Below are 22,299 nucleotides of genomic sequence, written 5' to 3' on the forward strand. Positions count from 1 at the left end.
GAGCCCTGGAGTTCCTTCTTCTTGACGCGCAGCGTTTTCTTCGACAGCTTCAAAAGACGTGCCTTATGCGAACCGCTTGCGTCTCCAAGTCCGGCCGCTAGCACCGCTACCATCGAGTCCCAACAGCATGTCAGCAACCGGCGTGCTATTTTTTTGGCCGCCTGTTGCTTGACGGTTAGCTCGTTAGGTATACGCACCACTGACTGGAGCCGTAACCAGTCGGATAGCATCTGAGTCGGCCCCACGCCTCCCGCATCGTACAGCATGTCGATCAAGGCACAGTGCTGCGATGTTGGCAGTGAGCTGAGCGGGTTAGTCGCCAAAATACACTGATAGAGTTCTCGCAGCCAAGCAGATGACTGGTAAACGAGAATACCCGAGTTTTGGACCGACATAACAAACTGCTGTTCAGACAATGGTATTGCTATTTGTTTGCTCGTATCACCCACGTAGTGGCCGCTGTTCATGAGTTGTAGCGCGAGCAGTAGTGCCGAAAAAGTAGCAAGATAGATACCATCCGCATTGAGCATTGTTGGACCGTACTCACTGTCGAGCCGTGTGACACAGTTTTGCCCACACACCTTTGAGGCAAACTCTTGCAACGCTTCGTCCACCTCGATCGACGATTTAAGTTTCATCAAGCTCGGCACGAGCACGTTCGTCAAGATCACAGCAAACTCGCGAGCATGATGCCTATCGTAGTCGCCGTCCGACCGGGAACCGAACGACTCTTCAACATGTGACCACAACCAGTTGCCTTGGCTCGTTCTCGACGAAACATCATCGCCAGAAGAGGGTGTTTCATCTTCCGGGCCCTCTGTGTCGCCCGAACCGATAGATCCTACATCCGGGTCCAAGGTCTGCTCGACGTCTGCATCGGAATCGGAGGAAGACTCGATTTGTCGCAGCTCAGCAACAGCATCGCGATAAAGAGGAGGTAACCGGGCCATTGACTGATATGTAAGCGGTCCACTATAGTCCGCATCGGCTAGCTGCGAGTAACGAAGGTTGACTGCTTCTGCGATGCGATCATCGATCAGCGATTCGTCAAAGTTTCCAGACGATAGCATCTTGAGACTTTCGAGCAATGCAACAATGCATTCAACACTCGAACTAAGAGCACCATACACGGACGTACTCCCATTGTGCCATGAGACGGCACACTCCTCCATAGCATCGATTACCCTGTTAATGAAAAATCAAACTTCCATTTGTTAAACTGAAGCACGGCGTTAAATTTACTTTTATATTGATCGAACAACTTACAATCGAAACAGTGCCATGTCATCGCTACTGCTTTGCGTTTTGTCGGGATACAGAATGATGGCAAGGTCGATTAAGCGTTCGGGCGATTTGAATATTTCCCGCGCGTAGCGTAACGGCTCAACACGATTGCTTGGAACGGGCAGTAGAAGCATCCGGTGGAACAAAGCCTCGAGCATTGGTCGAAGACTTCCTTGGGCACCTGCGTAATTCACATCGTTACATTAAAATTTTGATATAAAAACGCATTTTAAAAACAAAACATTTGCATCGTCGTATCACAACCACTCCAATCTGATAAGCGTTCCGAAAACAAGTGAGTTTAAAGCACCTGCTATTCGTAGCAATTGGATGCTGGTCAGATATATGCACCGTGCCTGTAGCCCGTCGAGTCCAGGGCGCGTGAAGAATCCTCGATTTTCACTCTCGATCAAATTTATTGCATCGCTATTGGAAATAAGAAAACGGAAATTTTGTCAAAATATTGCCTAACTGTTCGGAAAAGTTTTGGACCTTGTTTTTTCACAATACTCACCGGTATGTAAACTTTTTACTTTTATTAACCCTTCCCGGCGAACCCATCGTGGCGGCAAGCGTAGGGCAGAATTTTTGCCAAAGAAATGCAGTGAAATGGGGATTCGCGTGAACGTCCGACGGTAGTGATACTACCAATGTCAGTATACACTCCATTAAATATAGAGAGCTGCTTCCTGTCTCTATGGCCTTAGGATTGCCTGTAGAAGGCTCTACTAGCCGGCTGCACAACCACTGCATTACAGGAATTACCTCGTTGTAAACTGCTGCAGCCATGCTCATGCTAATGATACCGGTCGGATCAAGTCGTATGATTTCTTCTGCCTCGTCTTTCAGAAATGCACAGAATGTTCGCAAGCATTGACTTCCGGCCGCCAACGAGGCAGCTTTTACCGCCCGAGAACCATTTTCCCAGCATTCGCCGCACTTTGACAGGACTTCTATTAGCAGACGACCGTTCAGTGTGCACGTTGGTGAGCAAGCCATAGCTAGAATAAGTCGTAATACATTGACAACAGTGTCTTCGTTCGCAGTGGTCGATAGACAAGAGGTGGACCTCAATAGTTGTGCCGGTAGCCACAATGAATCATCTTCTGGCTCAAGTCCAGCAAAGAAACGTTCATCACGAATGATACGCTACAATTTACGAGAGAATAAAATCATTACTTGAAGGATAGTTTTACCCCTCCTCACTTACATGTAGACCATTTAAGCCATATGTGACAAATTTTGGACGTTTCGTTTCCAGTGCCATCTGCAGCGCCGTAAAGCAAACTGACCGTAGTTCATAGGAATGATCCCGATTGAGGCCTTGCTGTCTTGATAATTTTTCTGTAAACATTCAAACATTAATGTATTCACCCATCTGTGGCTCGTCCGTGGATTATTAGTCCACACAGCTTCGATTAATCGGTTCCTATGCAAAAAACGTCACTGTGAAACAACTCCTATTCCAACTACTGAAATAGGCGTTAATGCTACTATATTCATACAGGTGACGTTACAAAAGAATTAAGATTAAGTGTTGCAAACAATGAAACGAAAAAGTGCGTCGATGTTATACAGAAATGTTTTCTTTTCCTCTTTTACCTTGTGCAATTTGAGCGGCCTGTTTTAAATTTTGAAGCTTGCTTCCAGTGGCTTCCTTCACTATCGTCATAAGTAGCTCCTCCATGATGCTTAAACTGCAACGAAAGGTGAAACTGTTCACTGAAAAACATTTAGTTAAATATAATGATCCTTGAATCCATTGGTAGAGGCTTTCCCTTATTGGAGAGTACATGATGTAAATCTGCAATGCGCATTGCTAAACATACTGTTACATACATACTATGAGTCATAACGCCATATTAATGAGCCACAATGAACCACATTTGCCGTTACTCAAACTATTCATGTACGTCGTGCAACTAGAAAAAAACTAGTAAAAGTTACTCGAAAGAATTACTCTAGTGATATATGAACGTTTCTTCGCACAACGGATTCAAACGAAGGAGCCCCTAGCACATACATTAATAACCACCTCTGGAACCTCCTTAACTGAATGCACTTTAATTACTATTTACTACCAAATTTACTTCGTAGTTGTTTTTAGGAAAAATAGTTAAATTAAACACTTTTGATCTAAAAATCCAACCTAGTAACACTTATAGCACATGTAAGATTACTCTCAAAGCTTTCATGTTGATAATAAAAACTAGAAGTTGATGATACTTTTGAGCAATCCCCACCAACAACACTCCGCAGCAGCTTCTTATAATAAGAAAGCATTATCTAATAATGAGAAATTTCAGAAATATCCTAGAATCTTTTCAAACAGTCGCGTGCAGTAAGAATTCAATTACCTCAGTCTCAGTTGTTAACTTTATCCTTTCATAATACATCCAATAGCATATGTCGAAATATTACTCTTCGATGCAGAAGTACCAAGAGATACACTTTGCAAGAAACTTACAACCAATTACCGGCGTGATATCTTTTGAATAACGATAGCTCTAATATACTATAGAAAATACTTCGTTCCTACTTGATACTTCAATGTGTTTTTCATTTTCTTAGTGCTTCACGCAGTGCACCACGGATGATACGTAAAACTAAACCATTTTTGCATACAGCATACACAAAGCACTGAATGTAAACGTACAGTTTTCAGTAAATAATAAGGCGCATGTCCCGTAAGCACGGGCATAAAATCGATACAAGTACTGTCACCTAGAAATCGGTGTTCAAAGTATTTAGGTTTTGCCATGTTTACTGTTTAAGAAATCAAATCCAAATAAATAAATAACAAAACAATATATTTCTGTTACTACATTACAAACCTTACATTACATTACATTATTTAAAAAATCACATTTCTCCTGTTCATATTCACATGTAGCGTTTCTTTCTCTAAGCAAAACTATAATAATTTTAGCCAAATTTGTCTTCGTTTGAACTATAAGAAGCAAGGAAAAATGAGTTTGATTTAACAATGACGAACGAAGTTCTGTTTTAAGTTGCTGTTGAAGTACTGTTGCTGTTTATTTACTTACAGGTTTTTTTTTCACATCACAAAAAGACAAGCACTTAATTAACAACTTATTTTCTATTCACAAATAGAAACTAAATATTTCTACACAGGTCGTTTGTGTGCAATCCGTATGGAGATTGTTCCGAACAGTTCAATTTAGCACAAATCCTTCGTTGATCTGTTAATCGTTTTCTCCGGGCAAAACATCCGCGCTGGGGTTTCGGTTTTACATCGTTCGTACTTTCATGATCAGCGGGTGAGCTAGGCTGAAAAAGTTGAATAGGTAATAGATTTTTCTTGTGCATATTTTCACGAACATCATGTATATGTTTGTATGTACGTTGAAAATATTATGAATGCATTGCTGCTTCATTCTTCCGGTGTTGGAGTGTTTGTGGTGCTATATGAAGCGTTCCAGAGCAAATCGATTTCGATGTGCAATGTGCGATGCTGATTGTTGACCGATGTATGTAGATCTTTCCAGTCCCGTTGACGGAGTTGTCATGCCAGGATTGCAAGAATCGGCTTCTTTCGAATGATGAAAAGAAGATGTGATTTCGGACATTCACGTCCAAAATTCATGGCACCTGGCACCTTGCTAAACACTATAACACCATAAAATACCGAAAAAGCACTTTTTTAATGCGGCACAGTAGCAGAGTACGTTTTATTTCTAATGGGATATGTCTTCAATAGACCCAATTATGAAAAAACACCGTGTACACCATTAAAGTCAGTTGCCTACTGTTACCGACGAACGTTGTCTGCATAAAGTCTGGGTAGTAGATGTTCGCGGTAGCTAAAGTAACTATACACCAAATAAATATTCAAACAATTGCTGCCGGATGCGGTGGGCCCGCCGTTACCAGGAAGACCAAGAGGAGTCACACTTAACAATAAAAAACAATTGTTTCCCCAATCAGGAACATAAAAAAGTGTTCGACGAAATTAAACCAAAATGGAAGCTCACTCCTGTTTCTGACCCCTCGACAGGGGCCTATCTGGCCGGGCAGACGGGCCTTTATTTTGTATTTTTTTACATATAGCACATATTTACATATAGATTCGTGTGGCCTTCCAGTAAAATAAATTTTTAATGTCAAATCGTTTACGCTTATGTCAAAAAGTGTATGTGTCCACGGAGACGTAAAAACAAGCGTCAAACCTAGCGTAAACACTGTTTGCATTCACTTTGTTTACAAAGAGAGGATAATGTAAGTTCTTATTTGCTGGTACAGCAGCAAAATCTAAAAAATTCATAACAAATTATTCAGAAATCAACTTACCTCTTCGATTTCTATTTTCTCGGGCCATTAACACGAATGTAAACACGTTTCACATTTCGGTGACCACGTTTTTATATTTTAAGCCTGCCAAACGAAGCGCAAACGATTTGACATAATAAATTAACTTTACGCTGTTATTTACGGTTCGTCTGGCCCCCTAATAACAGTAAGCCGGGAAATAAGTTGTTGTTGTTCTTTTACTATGTGTCTCAATATATATTTTTAAAGCAAGAAATGACGAAGATGAAGCCTGGCAGCCAGTCAATATGTCCAAGTAAATGCAGTGAAAGTGTTTTGCGGAAGCTTGCGTCTCTTTTACCAATAATGCATGAAAAAATTAAACGCATCAAAGAGATACACGCTAAAAGTTTTCTACAGTACGAAGACCTTAGCAAGTAAGCAATAACATTTATTTGATGATAAAACTGATAGCCTTCGGTTTTATTGTCCTTGTCGTACAATATTGTTTTACAAATAACCCGCATGGGTAATGCATATCTTTTTACTTTCATCATTCCAGCTCTGATGCAACCAAGTGTTCATCAGATATCAAAAGTGTTTTGGCGACAGCATTATACTGTGAAGAATCGCTTAAAATGTTTGAATGTACCGAAGCCGTGTAAGCCATTTTATCAAAAAAAAAAATTTTGAATGGTTAAAGTATTGTTTATTTTTCTTTCTACGTTGCAGTAGAGACATCAATTGCCATATCAACCCTTTGTTGGACGATTATAAATACATTCAAGCTAGATGCTCATTCCCGTTGGATGAGGCCTCGAAGGAAGGCACATGTGTTGTAGATCTATCAGCTCAACTAGCTGACCTGGAGCAAGGCATTAGTCTGTTGTTTTCGGTGCAGCAAGAACTGAGCGAGCTAATGTTGACATTTAACGCTTTGTACATATACAATCGCTATTCGGGGCATCAAGCTAAAACGAAAGATTTAGAGGAAGAAATCGCGCACTTCAGTAGCACAGTATCATTAAAATACAGTGGATGTTCCTTACGCTTGAATCTTTGAAAGAAGAAATCTTTGGTTAAGAACTTTTACCAAACCACATGGCGACTTGGCGTTTGAAGCTGCCGGATAATAATAATCGTAAAACACTTCATTTTATTCATCTTCGAATTTTATCTTCATCTTCGCATTCTATCGCATCTCTATCTTCGCATTCGCATGAATCACACCGAACGATAACTGTCAAAATTGCCTATATTTCGCGTTACGTTCGCTTTACGAGTTATCCGTGTTCAGTGCTGGTCTTTGCACCGAAACACGAAGGGATCCTCCATCATTTTTAACGAACTTAAATTTGTTTTCTGAAACAAAAATTTACAAATATATGCATTTAAACGAAGCATCCGTGCGGACAATATAACCGATACGGTTCCCAACTCGTCCGTCATCAGCCAAAAGGAAACAATAGCATCAACAGCGCAATGGACCATAGAGAATTAGTAACAAATCTACAATAGAATACGACCAGTTTTCTAAATCCGATAAACACAGCGTTAGCGTATTTATTTTTAAAATGATTATATATCCTATGTACGCGCGACATCGCGCCATACGAAAACAAACGACCAGAGCTGTCAAAGAAAATTCCCGGTCAGGAAACTGTCAATATTCCCGCTTCGAAGCATCAGCATATTTGTTTTATGTTATGGTTGCAAGTTTTGTTTTAGGAGTTCGAAAGATCGTTCTCGACCTCAGAAAACGCTGTGCTCGGTTCCGGTGCGGCAATTCCGTTTATATCCACAGAAAGAGTATCCCTATGGAACAGAGCAATAAAACGATAAAGCCAATTGTAGTCATCCTCGGCTCTACGGGGACTGGCAAAACGAAACTGTCTCTCGAGTTAGGTACACGGTACGGGGGTGAGGTTATCAGCGCCGATTCGATGCAGGTCAGTAAATAATTACTAAGCTGAGTAATCTGACCAAGGAGTAATTTTACTATTCTCCTTTGCAGGTGTATAAAAATTTGGACATTGTCACAGCAAAGGCGACTAAAGATGAGCAGAAGTTAGTAAAGCACCACATGCTGGACGTAACCTCTATTGATCAGGCCTTCACCGTCACTCATTTCCGCGAGCAGGCGCTACCGATTGTATCCTTTTACAATGCCAATAGACCGAATCATTTTGGTGAACGTTAGGACGTTAGAGAAGGGCTTAACGCCCCTTAAATTCAACGCAATTTTTCTTTATGAGTACTTTACGTAGATCGATTCTTTGCTAGCGGACGAGCGCATACCGATCATAGTGGGCGGCACGAACTACTACATAGAAAGCCTACTTTGGCAAATCCTGATCAGTGATGGTGTTAAACGCACTACTGAGCTAACCCATTGCATGTGTATAGGGATCTCCGCACTGAAGACGGTAAGCAGCACGTGCGGTGGTCCACTGATGGTGAAAAGCTCGTCACGACAAAGGACGTGACTATCTTCAAAATTTATCATTATATAATTTGTTTGACCTTTCAGTTTTAAATTCGTTTTATTTCATCGTTTTGCTTTGCCTTAGAACGTTATCGAGTGTATTTTAGTCCAGGCAGAGTACCAGTAATAGATCATTTGATTAGCAGGAAAGTCATTAGCAATCAACAGAAAGAGACCGTTTTCACTCGTATCGGTTATGTACTGTCTGTCGCCAGGATGCCAGACGTCGCATAAGCCGTGACTCAGTCTCGACCTCATCGGGCCAGCATACGCATTGTGCTTGCCTGTTAAGCAACGAGAGCACTTTGATCAGACAATCGTCCGGCATCCTTGCTACGTGTCCAACCCTGTGACTGTAATAACATTAGCAAATGTTACTTCAATGAACATTACAACAAGCGCATGAAGCGCAAGATGCAAAACCACATGAATTAATTCAATCAAAGTCCTTATAATTCTTATCATTCGCTTATTCCTATTCATTCTCATTCGCTTTATCACAATACAAGCGGAAATGCCTCTAACCTTGTTGCCCTATTACTTGTTTAGGGCACTGGAGGTATACGTGGAGTCCGGTGGAACACAAACCATGAGCCAAATGTTGGCTGCCCAGCGCGCGGCACCAGGGGCATCCAGACTTGGAGGCTCTCTACGCTATCGGAACGTCGTAATGCTTTGGCTGCAGTGCGAACAGGTTGTCCATTTCTCAACAGCAATCACCTTATCACAGGGCACCGCAACGACTTCAGTGCGTTTGAACTTGTTCTATTATTAGGAAACTCTCGATAAACGGCTGGAGGTCCGGGTCGATAGCATGGTATCGCAAGGTTTACTAACGGAGATCAGAGCGTTCTACAAAAGCCATGTGAAGCCGTATGAGTAAGTCACAAGTCTTGTCCATTCCCGTCAGTTATCATTCCTTTAAATATTAAAGCCATTGCACTGAAAGCTCAAGCCAAACTAAAGCCATTTGCGCATTATATAATTGCATTGCAGCCACTGTGACTACCACAAGGGTGTGCTTCAAAGCATTGGTTTCAAGGAGTTCGCCGGGTACTTAGAGCGCTACGATGCCGACACTGACCGTATGCTGCTGGAGGACGGTGAACCAACACTCGGATCGGCGCCGTCGGAGGCGGCCCGCTTAATGCTAGCCGACTGCCTGAACAACTTGAAGCTGGTAACCAAGCGATATGCTCGCCGGCAGTTACGCTGGATACGGAACCGCTTCCTAAGCAACACTGGTCGAGAGGTGCCGCCAATATACGCATTGGACACCACGGACAACGACCAGTGGGACGCGAACGTTCTGGGTAGAGCGACCGCTATTATCGATGCAATTGTAGCTGGCAGGGCCCCACCGTATACGGGGGAATCAAAAATCGTCCATCAAGCAGATGGACTCGCTACAGAGAAGTCCTTCGAGTGTCAAGCGTGCCAGAGGGTCATAGTTGGGGAATACCAGTGGCAGTTGCACATTCGATCGAAAAAGCATCACATGATAATGAAAAACCAGCATCGACGGGATATTTCACAAGTAAGAACGCCTTGTTCGGTCGCTGGCGCTAGCGTAACGAAGAATCTGCCCTGATGTAGCGTTGACGCATTGCATTACTGTCCCTGGACCTCCATTTGTTTAGCATTACTGTCCCTGGACCTCCATTTGGAGCGAAATAGCGCGTTAGCAGGCGCGCATTTGACTTCAGATGTTTAACAATAATCATGTATAACTTTATTTTGTTTGAAGGATCAAGTTGCTCTGTTTTATTACATTCTTCTTTTTAGTGTATTAGGTAAATATAATGTTTTCGTTTTTTTTTTATCAGACCAGTTGCGTTCGATAATGTTTGCAAAGTTCTAGTGAACGATCGATCACTGGTTCGCTTATTGTCAGTTTTCGGTGTACGGGGAAGATAACGTTCGGAATTTCCTTCTCGTATGAATTACAGTGTATAATAGAGGATCCAACTAACAAGTGTAATTTGGATCAAAAAACATTGATATGCTAGGTTCGGTAGCTTAGCGCGGCCCAGTATGTGTATGGGTCCTATCGTGGGCATGACTCGACTGCTCCCCCATTCCCACTTCTATTAGCCAATTCTGCCCCTGTTATCAGTTTCTCGTTATTGTCACTGTGACGTGTCTCTGCCGGCGCCTGTGCTTTATGCTTACTATTCGATTGCCTATACAAAGCAGATGCAATGTATTCTTTACATTTATCTCCTTTATATACTCTGGCTATACTACTTTTGTTCATATATATATATATATGTATATATATGTATATATATATTTAGACACGAATGTAGTATGTTTTCCTCATCAGTTGTCTCAACAGTAAATCCCAATACTAATACTTAAAATAGCGAGTAGAACATGAATTGGCACCTAATAAACCATTAAACCCCAGTAACAGTAGTGTGTATTGCTACTCCCTTTACCACATACATATACTTGTGTATATGTATGCAAGTATGTACACATTTACAAATCAGTATATCTGTTTTCGGTATATGCACGGATGGATAGAAACTAGTTCATTAATTATCCACAGCTAAGATAGACAGTTCTACCGTATATAAATAGGATGTTAAAATATGTTCAATGATCTGCCTTGAGTACACCATTTCGATGAGGTCTTCTTTCTTTCTCTTTCTTTTTCTCTCTTTCTCTTTTTCCTCCTTCTCTCTTTTTCTCTTTCTCCCTCTTACTTTCACTACTGGTAACGGTGGCACGAGTCTTGAAAGATATATGGTGATGTGTTCGCAGCTTTTTTACATGCCGAAGAAAGCATAGCGTATTTATTTGAATTAACGAGATTTTTTTTCCAATGTAAAATGCAGCCATATCTATTAGTTAGTAACGTATAGCTTGAAAAGTGCTGACACATAAACGTGCGAAACTGTTTAATCCGTCATCCGATTTGCATGAAATCAGATACGTTTGAAAGAGGAACGTACCTTTCAAACCAGGTTACTCACTAACAGATGTGGGTGCTTTCTATATTTCAAACAGAAATCTCGTTATTTAAAAAACAAATTGTGTACACTGCACGAAGCTGTGAGGGATCTAATACCTACGTACACGTGCTGCGCTTTAATCCTCCTCGTCGAGCGGCTGCTCACGGGGCCCGTACGTCGGACAGCAAAGACCCTCCGACCCGTCGGCTCGTATACAGAGCAAGGAGATTTCGATGTCTGTCGGTTCGTGGGGTACGATGCCGTGCACGTCTCGAAGCTCGGCCGACGGGAACCACGCCGGTTCGCTGTCCTCGATGATATTGATGCCACATAATCTACGGAAACCGTAACAATGGTGCGCGGTGCAGATGGAGTGGATAGGAAAAAAAAACCGAGGGAACCGTTAGGCGTAGATAAAGATAGAGAGACTGTGAGAGAAGGAGAGAGATAGAAAGACAAAGAAAGCCTACCGGAGGATAGCTACGCCCGGAATCCAGAGAATTGACACGAGGATCAGTAGGATCGCGACGACGATACACCAGTACGGCCACTCCTGTTGGTTCGTGGTGCCGGTGAGCGGATTCCAGCCCGGGTAGCTGCTCCCCTCAGACGCCAGCTCCAAAAATGAGGCGACCAATATTGTGATCATCGCGATCGGCGATATGTACTTCCAGCACAGCATCCAATACAGGCCGGGTCGGGCGCCGGTCATCAGCTCGATATCGTCGGCAAACCTGTAACGAGGTAACGCCAGACTGCAGTGTGGGTTTCGTGACGGCGCGATCCGACACCGGGCCTACCTCTTGAGACCGTAGATGTAGCTGACGCCGATGCACTCAAAAAATGCAATAATCAACAGCGTGTAGCTGCCGGCGAAGCTGTCCATCAGCTGGAATATGTAACTACCAGCACCGTTCGCGAAACACATCGAAATGACACAGCACGAAAGGCACAGAACCTAACAGCGGAGTGAAGTCACAGTGGGTAACGGTGCGCTAATGTCTCACGTATGCGCCAATCGCAAACATTGCAACTGCAAACACTTACGCCAGTGATGATTTCCTTCGGCACATTCGGGAATAGCTTCATATCCATCAGAGAGGTGCTGACGCCTTCGAGCGTGCCGAACTGCGAGTCAATGCCAAGCGTGAACAACATCAAAAAGAACAGCACCGCCCACAGCTGAGCGGCCGGAAACTGGTTGATGGCTTCGGTGAAAATGATAAACGCCAGCCCGGTCCCCGATGCGCTCTGTGGATAACGCTAGGTTAGGACCCGCTCCATGACTCCAAGTGCAATGTGCAACATTGTCAACAGCAAAAATAAAACATAACAAACGAAGGTGACTACACACCAATCCTACGTTACGTAATCACTAAAACATAGAACACCGCCAACTACCAAGTTGTCTACGATGGGATGGGGGAAAACAAGAGTAGTAGAGAGTGCTTTACATTTTCCAACTCCTTCTGTAGGTCACAGGGTGGCAGTAGGTCGGTCGTTCTGTTCAACCGTACCATTTCGGCGCGTTCTTCGACACAGCTGTCGTAGATGGAGGTAGCCTACAACCGAGCGAAACGATGCGGGTTAGGAGAGCGAGTGATATTTACCCCACCCCCTCCCCCCTCTGCGAGTGCGGATCACCTTGAACCCGATCACGGAAAATACAACCACGCCGGCGAACATTGACGTCGAACAGTTGGTGATCGAGACTACGAGCGCATCGCGGTAGCAGTTGTTGTTGGCCGGGTTGTACGAGCTAAACGCAATGAGCCCACCGAACGCAAGGCCGAGCGAGAAGAAAATCTGCGTTCCTGCCTCCAGCCAAACGACCGGCTCCAGTATCGACTCCCAACGGGGTGTGAACAGATGCGCAATGCCATCGAGTGCTCCTATGCAAGAATGGTGACGGAAGAGACAGTGGTAGAGTTGGCGGTACTTCCTGTTACTGTTAGGATGCGAAGTGCGCGGAGCTCGTTTTCTTACCCTTCAAGGTGATACCGCGGAAGAAGAAAATAATGAGCACCACGTAGGGAAAGATCGCCGTAATGTACACGATCTTGCTCGATTCGGTGATGCCCTGGACCATGCAGAGGTACACCAGTGACCACGCCGTAATCAGCGCCATCGCCACAGTGTAGTTGATCTGCTCGGGCTGGTTCACGTTGGGCGACACCTGTAGCGTTTCCCGGTACCAATAGTACTTGGTGGGCGACGAAACCACGCACTCTGGCTCGATGTCATACGTAAAGTTGCTGAACAGCCGCTTCGGACACTCGGCCCACGGCAGCGGTGTTTCGAAGCTATGCAGCAGATAGATCAAGCACCAGGCGATGATGGTGTTGTAGTACAGTGCCACGATGTAGCTGACGAATGCGGACGAGATGCCGATACCGCCTAGGTACACCGACACCTCGTGCCATACACCGATAGCGCCCTTCCGGAGCCGCTGCCCGATTACCAGCTCCAAGTAGAAGATAGGCAACCCTTGCAGCAGCAGCATGATAAAGTACGGTACCAGGAACGCTCCACCCCCGTTCTTCTGCGCCAGGTACGGAAAGCGCCACACGTTTCCCAGACCAACGGCATAGCTACAACCAGCGGCAGCAGCGTGGTGGCGGCAGCAGCAGCAGCAGAGGATCAGAGAGAAACAAAACGACAGCATCACAACACGGTTGGTGCCTACCGCTACTAGAAAGCCAGTCTTGTCTACCCAATCGTAGCCAACAGGAAGGTCCACTTGCTGTCCCAGCTCTCGCGCTCATCCTCCGGCTTCTCTTCGATGGCGGGCCCGTGGTCGGAAGCGATCGACGCCTGCATGGCCACCTTCCTGGTGCCGGCTTGGTGCGGCTGCCGCTGAAACGACGGAACCGGTCCGGAATCCGACGACAACCCGATATCGAGCATCTGCGCCATCGGCGGATCATCGTCGCTGATGAACGCCTGGTTCGTGGCCCCGTAGATAACAGTCTGGGATCCGTTCTCGGCACGCACCAGCCGACTGCGCAGCTCCTGGAATGAGTGGGTAGAGAAACGCGAGACTCAGCTGTCAGCATCTCGCGCTACTCCTGGTGTTGCGTTGCGTTGCGTTGCCGGACGACGACGTACCTTAAGCTCGAGCTCGTCTATACTGCGCACTGTCGCATGCTGATTCAGATCTCGTGAGCTTTGTCTACGGAATAAATGTGCGGTGTTGGCCATCGCCACGGCAACGACCAGCAGGGATGGGAAAAAATGACAGCGCTAGCGTCACAATGGGGTGTGTGCTGAAGGGCTGAGCTGAAAAGAGCTGCGGGCTTGGAAGTGCGTAGCGCACCGCTCGGCTCTCTTCCCCAAGCTGTATACTATTTACTGTTTTGGTTTGTTTGTTTTTTATGGTCTGTGATACAATCGTGAGGTGCAGGTTACGTGCATGACGGTGTGCGGTGAGGTGCCACAAGTGCGTACGTATTTCTTTACTTCGACTTTCGTGGCGGTTTCGAGCGTCAACTGTAGAGAACTCAAATTTGAAGATTCTAGGGTGTAGGGTTGTGCTGCAGATATAAACGGTGCAAACAGTGAAATGTTATGATTATTACGCAATTAAGGTGGTATCACACATTCGTTCAGAGTCTCCGGGAACTATTGCTAGCTGAGTAGGATTAGTTGTGGAAAGTTAATATGCACAACGTGGATTTCTTAGTGCCAGCAGTATGAATTACTGCATGAAACTGCTGCCTAACTGCACAGATGCCAGCTATGCCTTGTACAAGTATAGTGCAGATGGAGTGGAAAAAGGGAAGATTTACAAGCAATATGCCGAGAGGGGCGCGAAAAACGTAGAAAACAATATCATGAGCTAATAAGCTATCGGCATGCAGACTACACTAGCCAAACTATGCAAACTATACACGGTACATGTGGATATATGATGTACATGATGTACTTCTAGTAATTTTACACCGACATCGACTGCTGTATAAAATCCGAAGATTGTTACATAACGCCAACGTCACGGCTTGCCAATCTTTGCTGCCTTTTTATGACACCACAACGAAGCACAAGTTTTAGTGTAAACTAAAACAAAAATCTTTTCATTCACAAAACTAAATTCAGATAAGGCGTTTGTGGGTTTATTTTACACGAGAGACAGAGAGAGAGAGAGAGAGAGAGACAGGGAGAGAGTATTGACCTGAGGTGATTATGGATTGATGTGTTCTACTTAACGTTTGATAGAGAGAAAGTGCTACAGTTCTTGTGAACTGTGACAGGTGTAGAACTTGCGGACTTTAAGTGATTTACAGTAAAACACACCGAAGAAAAGCGGGTATACACTATCCTGAGCTTCCCGAAAACTTTTTGGTCAGTGAGGACACCCCCGACGAGCACACGAGCACACGAGCACCTCTAGGCACCTCTTCTATGACTAATAAGGGAGCCGACTTCCTACTGGTGGCTGCAAAGCATTGCCGGAGCCGATGTGTCTCGCACTACACACTGGTAGCACGCTGTGCCTGCTAACGGCGATTACTGACTCTCCGAACTACAGTGCCACCCAACAGCGTGCTTAGCTCCGAATGAGAGAACATGTGCACCAAAAGTTTTATTCGCACAGAACACACGAGAATGGAGCGCTCCAATCGGTGAGCATTGTGAGAGTTAAGGCTCTGAGCCCCCGCCAGTCTCTCACGTGCCGACCGAAGGACCAGAAGGACTCGTTATGCAGCGTTCCCTGGTTGGGAATTTTGAGCGGCTTGTACGCTCTGTTCCGGAAACGTACGAAACGGTAGCCGAGAGTAACAGTGCACAGCTGTGACCTAGGAGAGCGCACAACAAGCGGCTGGTCAGGACAATAGTAGGCAAGAGCAGCATAAGCAGAGAAAAAAGTTCCCAAGAAAAACAATGATTGTAGGAAGAAAAAAGACTTGGTGAACTTCTGGGAAATAGTGTACGATGGGTTCGTATCGACAAGACAAGTTTACAAAGTGGTAGCCGGACACACCGAAACTACTTCATACTGGGTTGTTCAATAAGTTCGTAGTCTCGATAAGAAAAATACATTTTTACGGTTTGAAACACACTTTATTATTCAGTATGGGCACTCTGAACATCAATAAACTTGTTCCTACACCAATTTATAATATCCATCACTGCAGTGAGGAACTGGAAGTGCTTCAAAATACGCTTCCACAGCTGTTATGACGTAATCTTTTTAATGAAAAACGCATTCCACGCTTTGGTCTGAAAACAGATGGAAGTCACTAGGGGCCAAATCTGTCTCGGCACGCCACAACATCCACCGACCGATGCCGAGCGCTGGCGCCTAAGAAGACCGAGGCGATGTGTAATGGGCCGGCGTGACCATTACCGCGCCGTGACCAGGGCCTATACAACTAACCTTACCGCGCGAAGCTCGGCGGTCACAGGTGATCTCGCGTGTCACGTTCTGTCTTCTGTCGGACTATCTTCCCTGAATTGGTGCGACGTCCCGTGACTCGACCGTAGACCCGTTCCTCAGACCATCAGGCTAGAACACCTACACTCTGTCAACTTTCTATAGCCGCACCCACGTTTTCAACGTATCTTCGAAACCGTCTTTCCGATTCAACTTCTGCTTTTGGGACTTTTTTAAGTAGGCAAAATGATGAATAAACCCTTTTGGTTGGATTGAAGTTTTATGATATCTAGCTTTTTATCGACCAAATACGATATCAGCACTGTCAACTTTCTATAGCCGCACCTAATAAAATGATCAATATGCGTGGATTTTTTTCAAGTCTCAGTATTTATTATGAGGATTAATAGTCAGTTGGCTTCCCTAATTGCTGAATGACTTGGAAAATTCTGTTTGTCATACTGTTAACCAGGTTTTTCAATATTTTTCGGTTCATATGTTTCCAAGCTTCCAAAATGGATGCTTTAAGCTCATTAATAGAGCTGTATTGCTTCCTATCCGCATAAATTTGTCTAACCATTATTCCCAGACATTTTCAACTGAATTTTGATCCGGACTTCGCGCTGGCCACCCAAGCAAATCGATTTTATGGGTAGCAAACCATGTTCAAGTTATCGAACTGGTGTGAATGCTAGCATTATCTTGTTGAAAACCCAATTTTTTCGGATGTTGGCAGCTGTAAACGGGATCAGACCATGTTCTAGAATCTGGATGTAATCGTTAGAGGCCATTTTACCAGATGTAAAAGCCAGACTGATCTTGCCCGCAGAGCAAAACCCAAGCTACACCATCAGAGATCCTTCTCCAAAGTTACGGGTTGAGAAGTACTCCGGATCTTTGCGTAAATCTCGCCAGTAGCCTGTTAGACCATCAAGCCCATCTAAATTAACCCTTTTTTCATCAGAAAAGATCACCTACACGAAAAAACCCGAAACCGGAATTGGTTCTTTTGATACAAAATATGCTCTTGAAAAAGCAGAACAAAACTCAAAGACACCATGTCCCACCGACGTTCCATGTTCAGTTTAGTAAATTCTACACGTTTTTATTGGTGTAGTAGGCTTAGATCTGGCCCCCTGGTCATTTTTGCTCGAGTTATATTCGGGCTGTTTTGCAAAATCTTGCGAATAGCTTCCCTGCTCTCTGGCAGATCCAGTGTAGATTTGATTTTTGATAGCGATATTGTCGAATTTGACGCCAATTTAACAATGTTCCACTTGGTTCTCATCGACATCTTGATTTTGTTCAGAGTACATTGCACAGTTGCATACCGTTTAGGATCCTTTAACTAATTACTGATCACTTTATTGGATCTCTTTATTCTTCGAGCCATTTCTCGAATAGTAACACTCTCCAGCCTATATGCCTCTATCAATCCTTTTTCTTTTTTACTTAGAACACTTCCTTTTGGCATATTTAAGTAATTCACTTGCAAAACTCGTTATGAAAACTACTCTCGGAAGTAAAACTCGAAGTGCGGCTATAGAAAGTTGACAGTGCTGATATCGTATTTGGTCGATAAAAAGCTAGAAATCATAAAACTTCAATCCAACCAAAAGGGTTTATTCATCATTTTGCCTACTTAAAAAAGTCCCAAAAGCAGAAGTTGAATCGGAAAGACGGTTTCGAAGATACGTTGAAAACGTGGGTGCGGCTATAGAAAGTTGACAGAGTGTAGTACTTGACAGTGGAGGGCTGGACCGTTCGGACGCTTACTATTACGCGCCAGCCCAAAACCCCGCCCGGTGTTCGTCGGTTGGTCGTGCGTGCCGACCGTCCAGCTAACGTGCTAACGCTGTGTTTGCTGGTTGGCACTTGCCGCTATCGCGGAAGTGGGTCAGTGGTCGCGTGATGCATCGTTTTTCGAGAACTGACCTGCGACGTTCGTAACACGCTGGTCTTCAGAAGTCTGAGGGGTGGGACGCAGCTGCTGAACTACCAGGCGGCAAGCGTTCAGCTCCGAGCGGTCCGGGAGCTGAGATACCTGGGTGTCGTTCTCCAGGACCACATGTGGTGGAATCGACATGTGGACTACGTGGCGGAAAAGGCGGCACGGGTGACGCGGATGCTGCGGTGTCTAATGCCTCGGCACGCCACAACATCCACCAGCAGACGCCGGCTGCTGGCCAGCGGATTCTTCAGGGAATACCTGCACGCCATGAGGTTTACCGACTCTACTACTGCACACGCTGGAGCGGCAGCTTCTCGTCAGCCTGGAGAGGTGGTGAGACATCGCTCAGGCGTGCCGTGAGATAACGGAGGAGCTGCGTGAGGGATGGAATGCGCATCGGAGGAGGGCAGCGCGGTGACGACAACCCCGCCCGTAAATACGATCCGTTACAGAGCCCAATAGGCGCAGCATAGGACCGCCCAGCGGTTGTAACCGAATGCGAGGAGAAGCAGTTCGGCAAAGTGCGCGAAACCTCGCTGGTCGAGCTGAGCATCCCCCCCCCAATGGATAGGACCTCGCCAGGCCGAAACCAGGCGGGTGTAGTAGTGCTATGTTTAGTTTAAGTTCTAGTCAATGTTTAACGTAATAAGTTAAACACTTAATGTATAAAAAAGGGGCCAAATCTGGTGAATACGATTGGATACTCCAAAAATGCAAAATGCAAATTGCACGAATTTGGAAAAGGCATACCGAAAAAAACTGCAGCAAGCAGAAGAATCGTGCAAATTGGTGAAATAGTATTCATCGTTTCTGGCCACCGACAGGGACAATGTTAATCTCTGTTGCCTACTGTAACGATGTTTTGTGCGGGCCGGGTTGTTGGCCCCACGCCAACCTGGGTGGAAGAACGGGATGAAAGGTAACGCAAAGTAAAACATCCAAAAGCACATTTTTTTCCCGTTTCCGTACCACCCGGATGTGATGGTAGGAAAGTCTTTTTTATTCAAAATTCCATCACAATAATTTTCGCTCAATTGTTCCACCCCTTTCCTTCCTGTCCATCAACACTTCTTATTCAAAACACTAGACAATTGTTGCTATCGCCCTCTCTCCCTTTTTCTTGCTTTCTCTTTCGTTTTCTTTCACTTTCTCTGTTTTTCTCTCTCTCGTTCTCTCTTTATCTCTCTACTTCTCTTTCTCTCAATGCGGCGCTTTCTCATGGGCTCTTCGTAAACTGTAACAAAGGCTGACGAGCTGTGTCACTTTTAGTCTTTCCCACTTTTGCTCCAACAATAAAAATCTCACTCAAAAATACCCATCTTCCTATATGTAGTTATTGATGCTTACCAGGTTTAATAAAATTAATAGCTAATCTAACATTTGACGGAAATAAATCAATTGATAGATACAATGGTCACACAAAAACTGTCCCCTTTTCAAATGTTCAAATTCTTCTCTCTTTCGTTATCTTTTATTTCCCATGTCATCCGCACCCTCCCCTCCCCCTCTACCACTCACTCTCTCTCTTTCTTTCTCTCTCCCTCTCTCTCTCTCTCTCTCTATCTGTTTATTGTTTTCCGCTTTTCTTTCTTTTTCCTCCCTTTTAGCGAAATATCTATCTATTGGCCTCTTAAGTATTTTTAGATAATTTTGTAGGTATTTTTACATAGCTTGAAGCTTACACAGAAGGCAAATGCGTTCGGTTTCTTTCTGGCAGTACAAAATCTCCGTGATAGTAAACCAGAAAACCATTGAACCTAGTAGCTACAGCGCCAGGGATCCTCGCGTGTTTTTTGCTTCATGCATCCAGGGCTTCTCTGCGAGTAACATTTCCACAAATTTTGGAAAAGCTTAAGCAATTTTGCCAATTTATGTGCGCTTCGGTATATGTGCACTACACGTACGCCTTACTGTTAACAGCAACATTCATCTTCAAAAGCAGCGGAGCAATATTTTTGTTTTTTACTTTTACTTACTTATTTGTTTCTTTATTAGGCAGCTAATCCTGGCGAGCGATCCTGACCAGCAACCGTACACAATGCAAAAAAACACTTACAGATACATCATGGCCACGATACCAAAACCACGGGCCAGATGATGCGATAGCATGTGTTGAAAAAACAAATCCAGGAACCCCCAATTATGGCTAGAGCATGAACAATGTTTGCACCGTGTCAACACAAATACCATGCTTTTTGCATCCTTCGTTAAGTTTTATGAATCAGGTTTAGTTAATAATCTTATTCATCTAAAAGTAAAAACAAATAATGTAAATTTCACATTAAAAAAACAGTGAATATCTTGGAAACAACCTGTTAGTTTATTTACCAAGCCGCGGCCAGTTATTATGAAACGCGCAATCCATAGTTCAACAGTATGATTTGTGTTTAGCTTGTGTTTTACCCATACGATCTCTTTGTAATAACGTCTTTATTTATGTTCATTGCTGTGCTGTTAATGTCCTTTTTGCAACAGGTAATGCAACTATGTTTCCACTAAAAGTACCTGTTTTATATTAAATGAATTGAAAAGCCTCATTGTAATCACGCACTATTGCTACTGACTCAGCACGTAACATCGGCAATAACTCGGCAGGCCCTCGTATTTGTTGGCGTTTGTTCGCTGTTCTTCAGAGGAGCATTCCTCTTGAGAGCAGCTAATGGTGCGCTGGCGCTCCCTCTGCCAAAGGGTCGTTGTTGCCTGCCCTGGACGGTGCTGGTGTCGCCATGGCCGTCCAATGCAGCGCTTATCGTCCGCGATACTGGCGATCACCGCCACACTGTAGTACAACAAGAAGTAGGATATTCAAATAGCATGGTGTTTGTGTAGGCACAATGCAAACTTGGTTCATGTCTTCGTCAAAATTGGTCCCTGGCGTGGTTTTTGACGATCCTATCCATTATATGGCTCGCGTTTTTATCAGGAAAACTTTTAGCTCCATCGTTTTAAGCGCGCTTTGTCTCTTCGCTATGCCATCCACTTTTAGAATACAGAAGTACCTTCAGCAGTGGTTCAATGTGCATAAAACCTTCGTATGTTTAAAATTTAAAGCTCGCAACTTCCGTTAATTCCACTTTTTCCACCACGGACCCTTTTCCGAATATTTTCCGCTACCGATCCTTTTCCAAAAACTGCCACGGCAATTAAATAACCCGGGGGGTATAACCCCCGCTGATAGAGCAGTCGGTAACGCTCTTCGCTGTCACGCGGCTGGCCTGGCTTTCGAATCCCGTGACCGGTTGTCACGCAGCCGCCCATGGTTTCGATTCCCGATACCGGCGGGAGAGAGGGGTTGGCGCGGGGCTAACAATCCCGCCCGTAAAAACGATCCGTTACAGAGAGCATCAGAGATTAACATTGTCTCTGGTGCAGGCCAAGACCGCGCAACGGTTGTAGGGCCAAATAGGAAGAAGAAGAAGAATGTTGCTCTCCTGGCTGAGCAGTTCAGTGATTGGTGGTTGGTGGGTACCACCAACTAAGCCCGGACTAACAACACACAACCAATGAACAATAACATCGAAGCGAAGCACGGATTACGATCATTGGCAATAAGTCATAAAAAGATCCACTTTCAAAACAACACCGAACGTCGTGTTTAGCATATTTACACATGGATCTGGGCCAACGAGTTTGAAAGACGACTCCTGAATGCCGTGACGTTAAATTTTAAATATCCTCGTGATTATTTTCACTATTTACTATTTTTGCTGCACTTTTTTTTTCAAGAGTGAGAATCGAAAACGCACCCCAATTTGGAGTTGTTCGCATAGTAACATGGCAAATATTTTTATTGTTGTATTGGTGGGGTATAGGTGGGGTATAAATGCAAACCGATCAATAGAAACAACAACGAAATTGCATGAATTAAACATCAAATTGTTTCGCAGCATACAACGAATACTAAAGTGCAAGAAAGGATTGACTCTAATAAAGACGTGAAATATTGACGCATTTTGCGGCCAAATTATAAATTTTG

General features: G+C 44.4%; 3 protein-coding genes across 3 annotated transcripts; 2 read left to right on the plus strand and 1 right to left on the minus strand.

Moving 5' to 3' along the window:
• Positions 1-5,849: 5,849 nt before the first annotated feature.
• On the plus strand, positions 5,850-6,616 carry LOC128278290 (uncharacterized). Its single transcript, XM_053016994.1, has 3 exons — positions 5,850-5,990; positions 6,116-6,214; positions 6,286-6,616. The coding sequence occupies exons 1-3, from the start codon at positions 5,920-5,922 to the stop codon at positions 6,614-6,616; spliced, it is 501 nt and encodes a 166-aa protein (XP_052872954.1). The 5' UTR covers positions 5,850-5,919.
• Positions 6,617-7,370: 754 nt separating this feature from the next.
• On the plus strand, positions 7,371-10,232 carry LOC128278301 (tRNA dimethylallyltransferase). The gene is made up of 6 exons (XM_053017005.1): positions 7,371-7,502; positions 7,568-7,705; positions 7,821-8,035; positions 8,588-8,732; positions 8,814-8,917; positions 9,035-10,232. The coding sequence occupies exons 1-6, from the start codon at positions 7,371-7,373 to the stop codon at positions 9,627-9,629; spliced, it is 1,329 nt and encodes a 442-aa protein (XP_052872965.1). The 3' UTR covers positions 9,630-10,232.
• On the minus strand, positions 9,604-14,199 carry LOC128273258 (sodium-dependent neutral amino acid transporter B(0)AT3). The gene is made up of 9 exons (XM_053011197.1): positions 14,107-14,199; positions 13,712-14,010; positions 12,985-13,589; positions 12,643-12,890; positions 12,453-12,560; positions 12,046-12,249; positions 11,799-11,956; positions 11,469-11,732; positions 9,604-11,333 (listed from the first exon to the last, which is right to left on the minus strand). Exons 1-9 carry the CDS (start codon positions 14,197-14,199, stop codon positions 11,135-11,137), a joined length of 2,178 nt encoding a protein of 725 aa, XP_052867157.1. The 3' UTR covers positions 9,604-11,134.
• Between the last annotated feature and the right edge of the window lie 8,100 nt (positions 14,200-22,299).

This window comes from Anopheles cruzii, chromosome X (genome assembly GCF_943734635.1).
Source record: "Anopheles cruzii chromosome X, idAnoCruzAS_RS32_06, whole genome shotgun sequence".
Classification (NCBI taxonomy): Eukaryota; Metazoa; Arthropoda; class Insecta; order Diptera; family Culicidae; genus Anopheles; species Anopheles cruzii.

Coding starts and splice junctions, on each gene's coding strand:
- LOC128278290 (XM_053016994.1), top strand. CDS start 5,920: ATGCATGAAAAAATTAAACGCATCAAAGAGATACACGCTAAAAGTTTT. Junction 5,991..6,115: donor CAGTACGAAGACCTTAGCAA/GTAAGCAATAAC, acceptor TCATCATTCCAG/CTCTGATGCAACCAAGTGTT. Junction 6,215..6,285: donor TTTGAATGTACCGAAGCCGT/GTAAGCCATTTT, acceptor TCTACGTTGCAG/TAGAGACATCAATTGCCATA.
- LOC128273258 (XM_053011197.1), bottom strand. CDS start 14,199: ATGGCCAACACCGCACATTTATTCCGTAGACAAAGCTCACGAGATCTG. Junction 14,011..14,106: donor TAGACGAGCTCGAGCTTAAG/GTACGTCGTCGT, acceptor CACTCATTCCAG/GAGCTGCGCAGTCGGCTGGT. Junction 11,334..11,468: donor CCGGGCGTAGCTATCCTCCG/GTAGGCTTTCTT, acceptor CGGTTTCCGTAG/ATTATGTGGCATCAATATCA.
- LOC128278301 (XM_053017005.1), top strand. CDS start 7,371: ATGGAACAGAGCAATAAAACGATAAAGCCAATTGTAGTCATCCTCGGC. Junction 8,733..8,813: donor TTTGGCTGCAGTGCGAACAG/GTTGTCCATTTC, acceptor TTCTATTATTAG/GAAACTCTCGATAAACGGCT. Junction 8,918..9,034: donor AGCCATGTGAAGCCGTATGA/GTAAGTCACAAG, acceptor ATTGCATTGCAG/CCACTGTGACTACCACAAGG.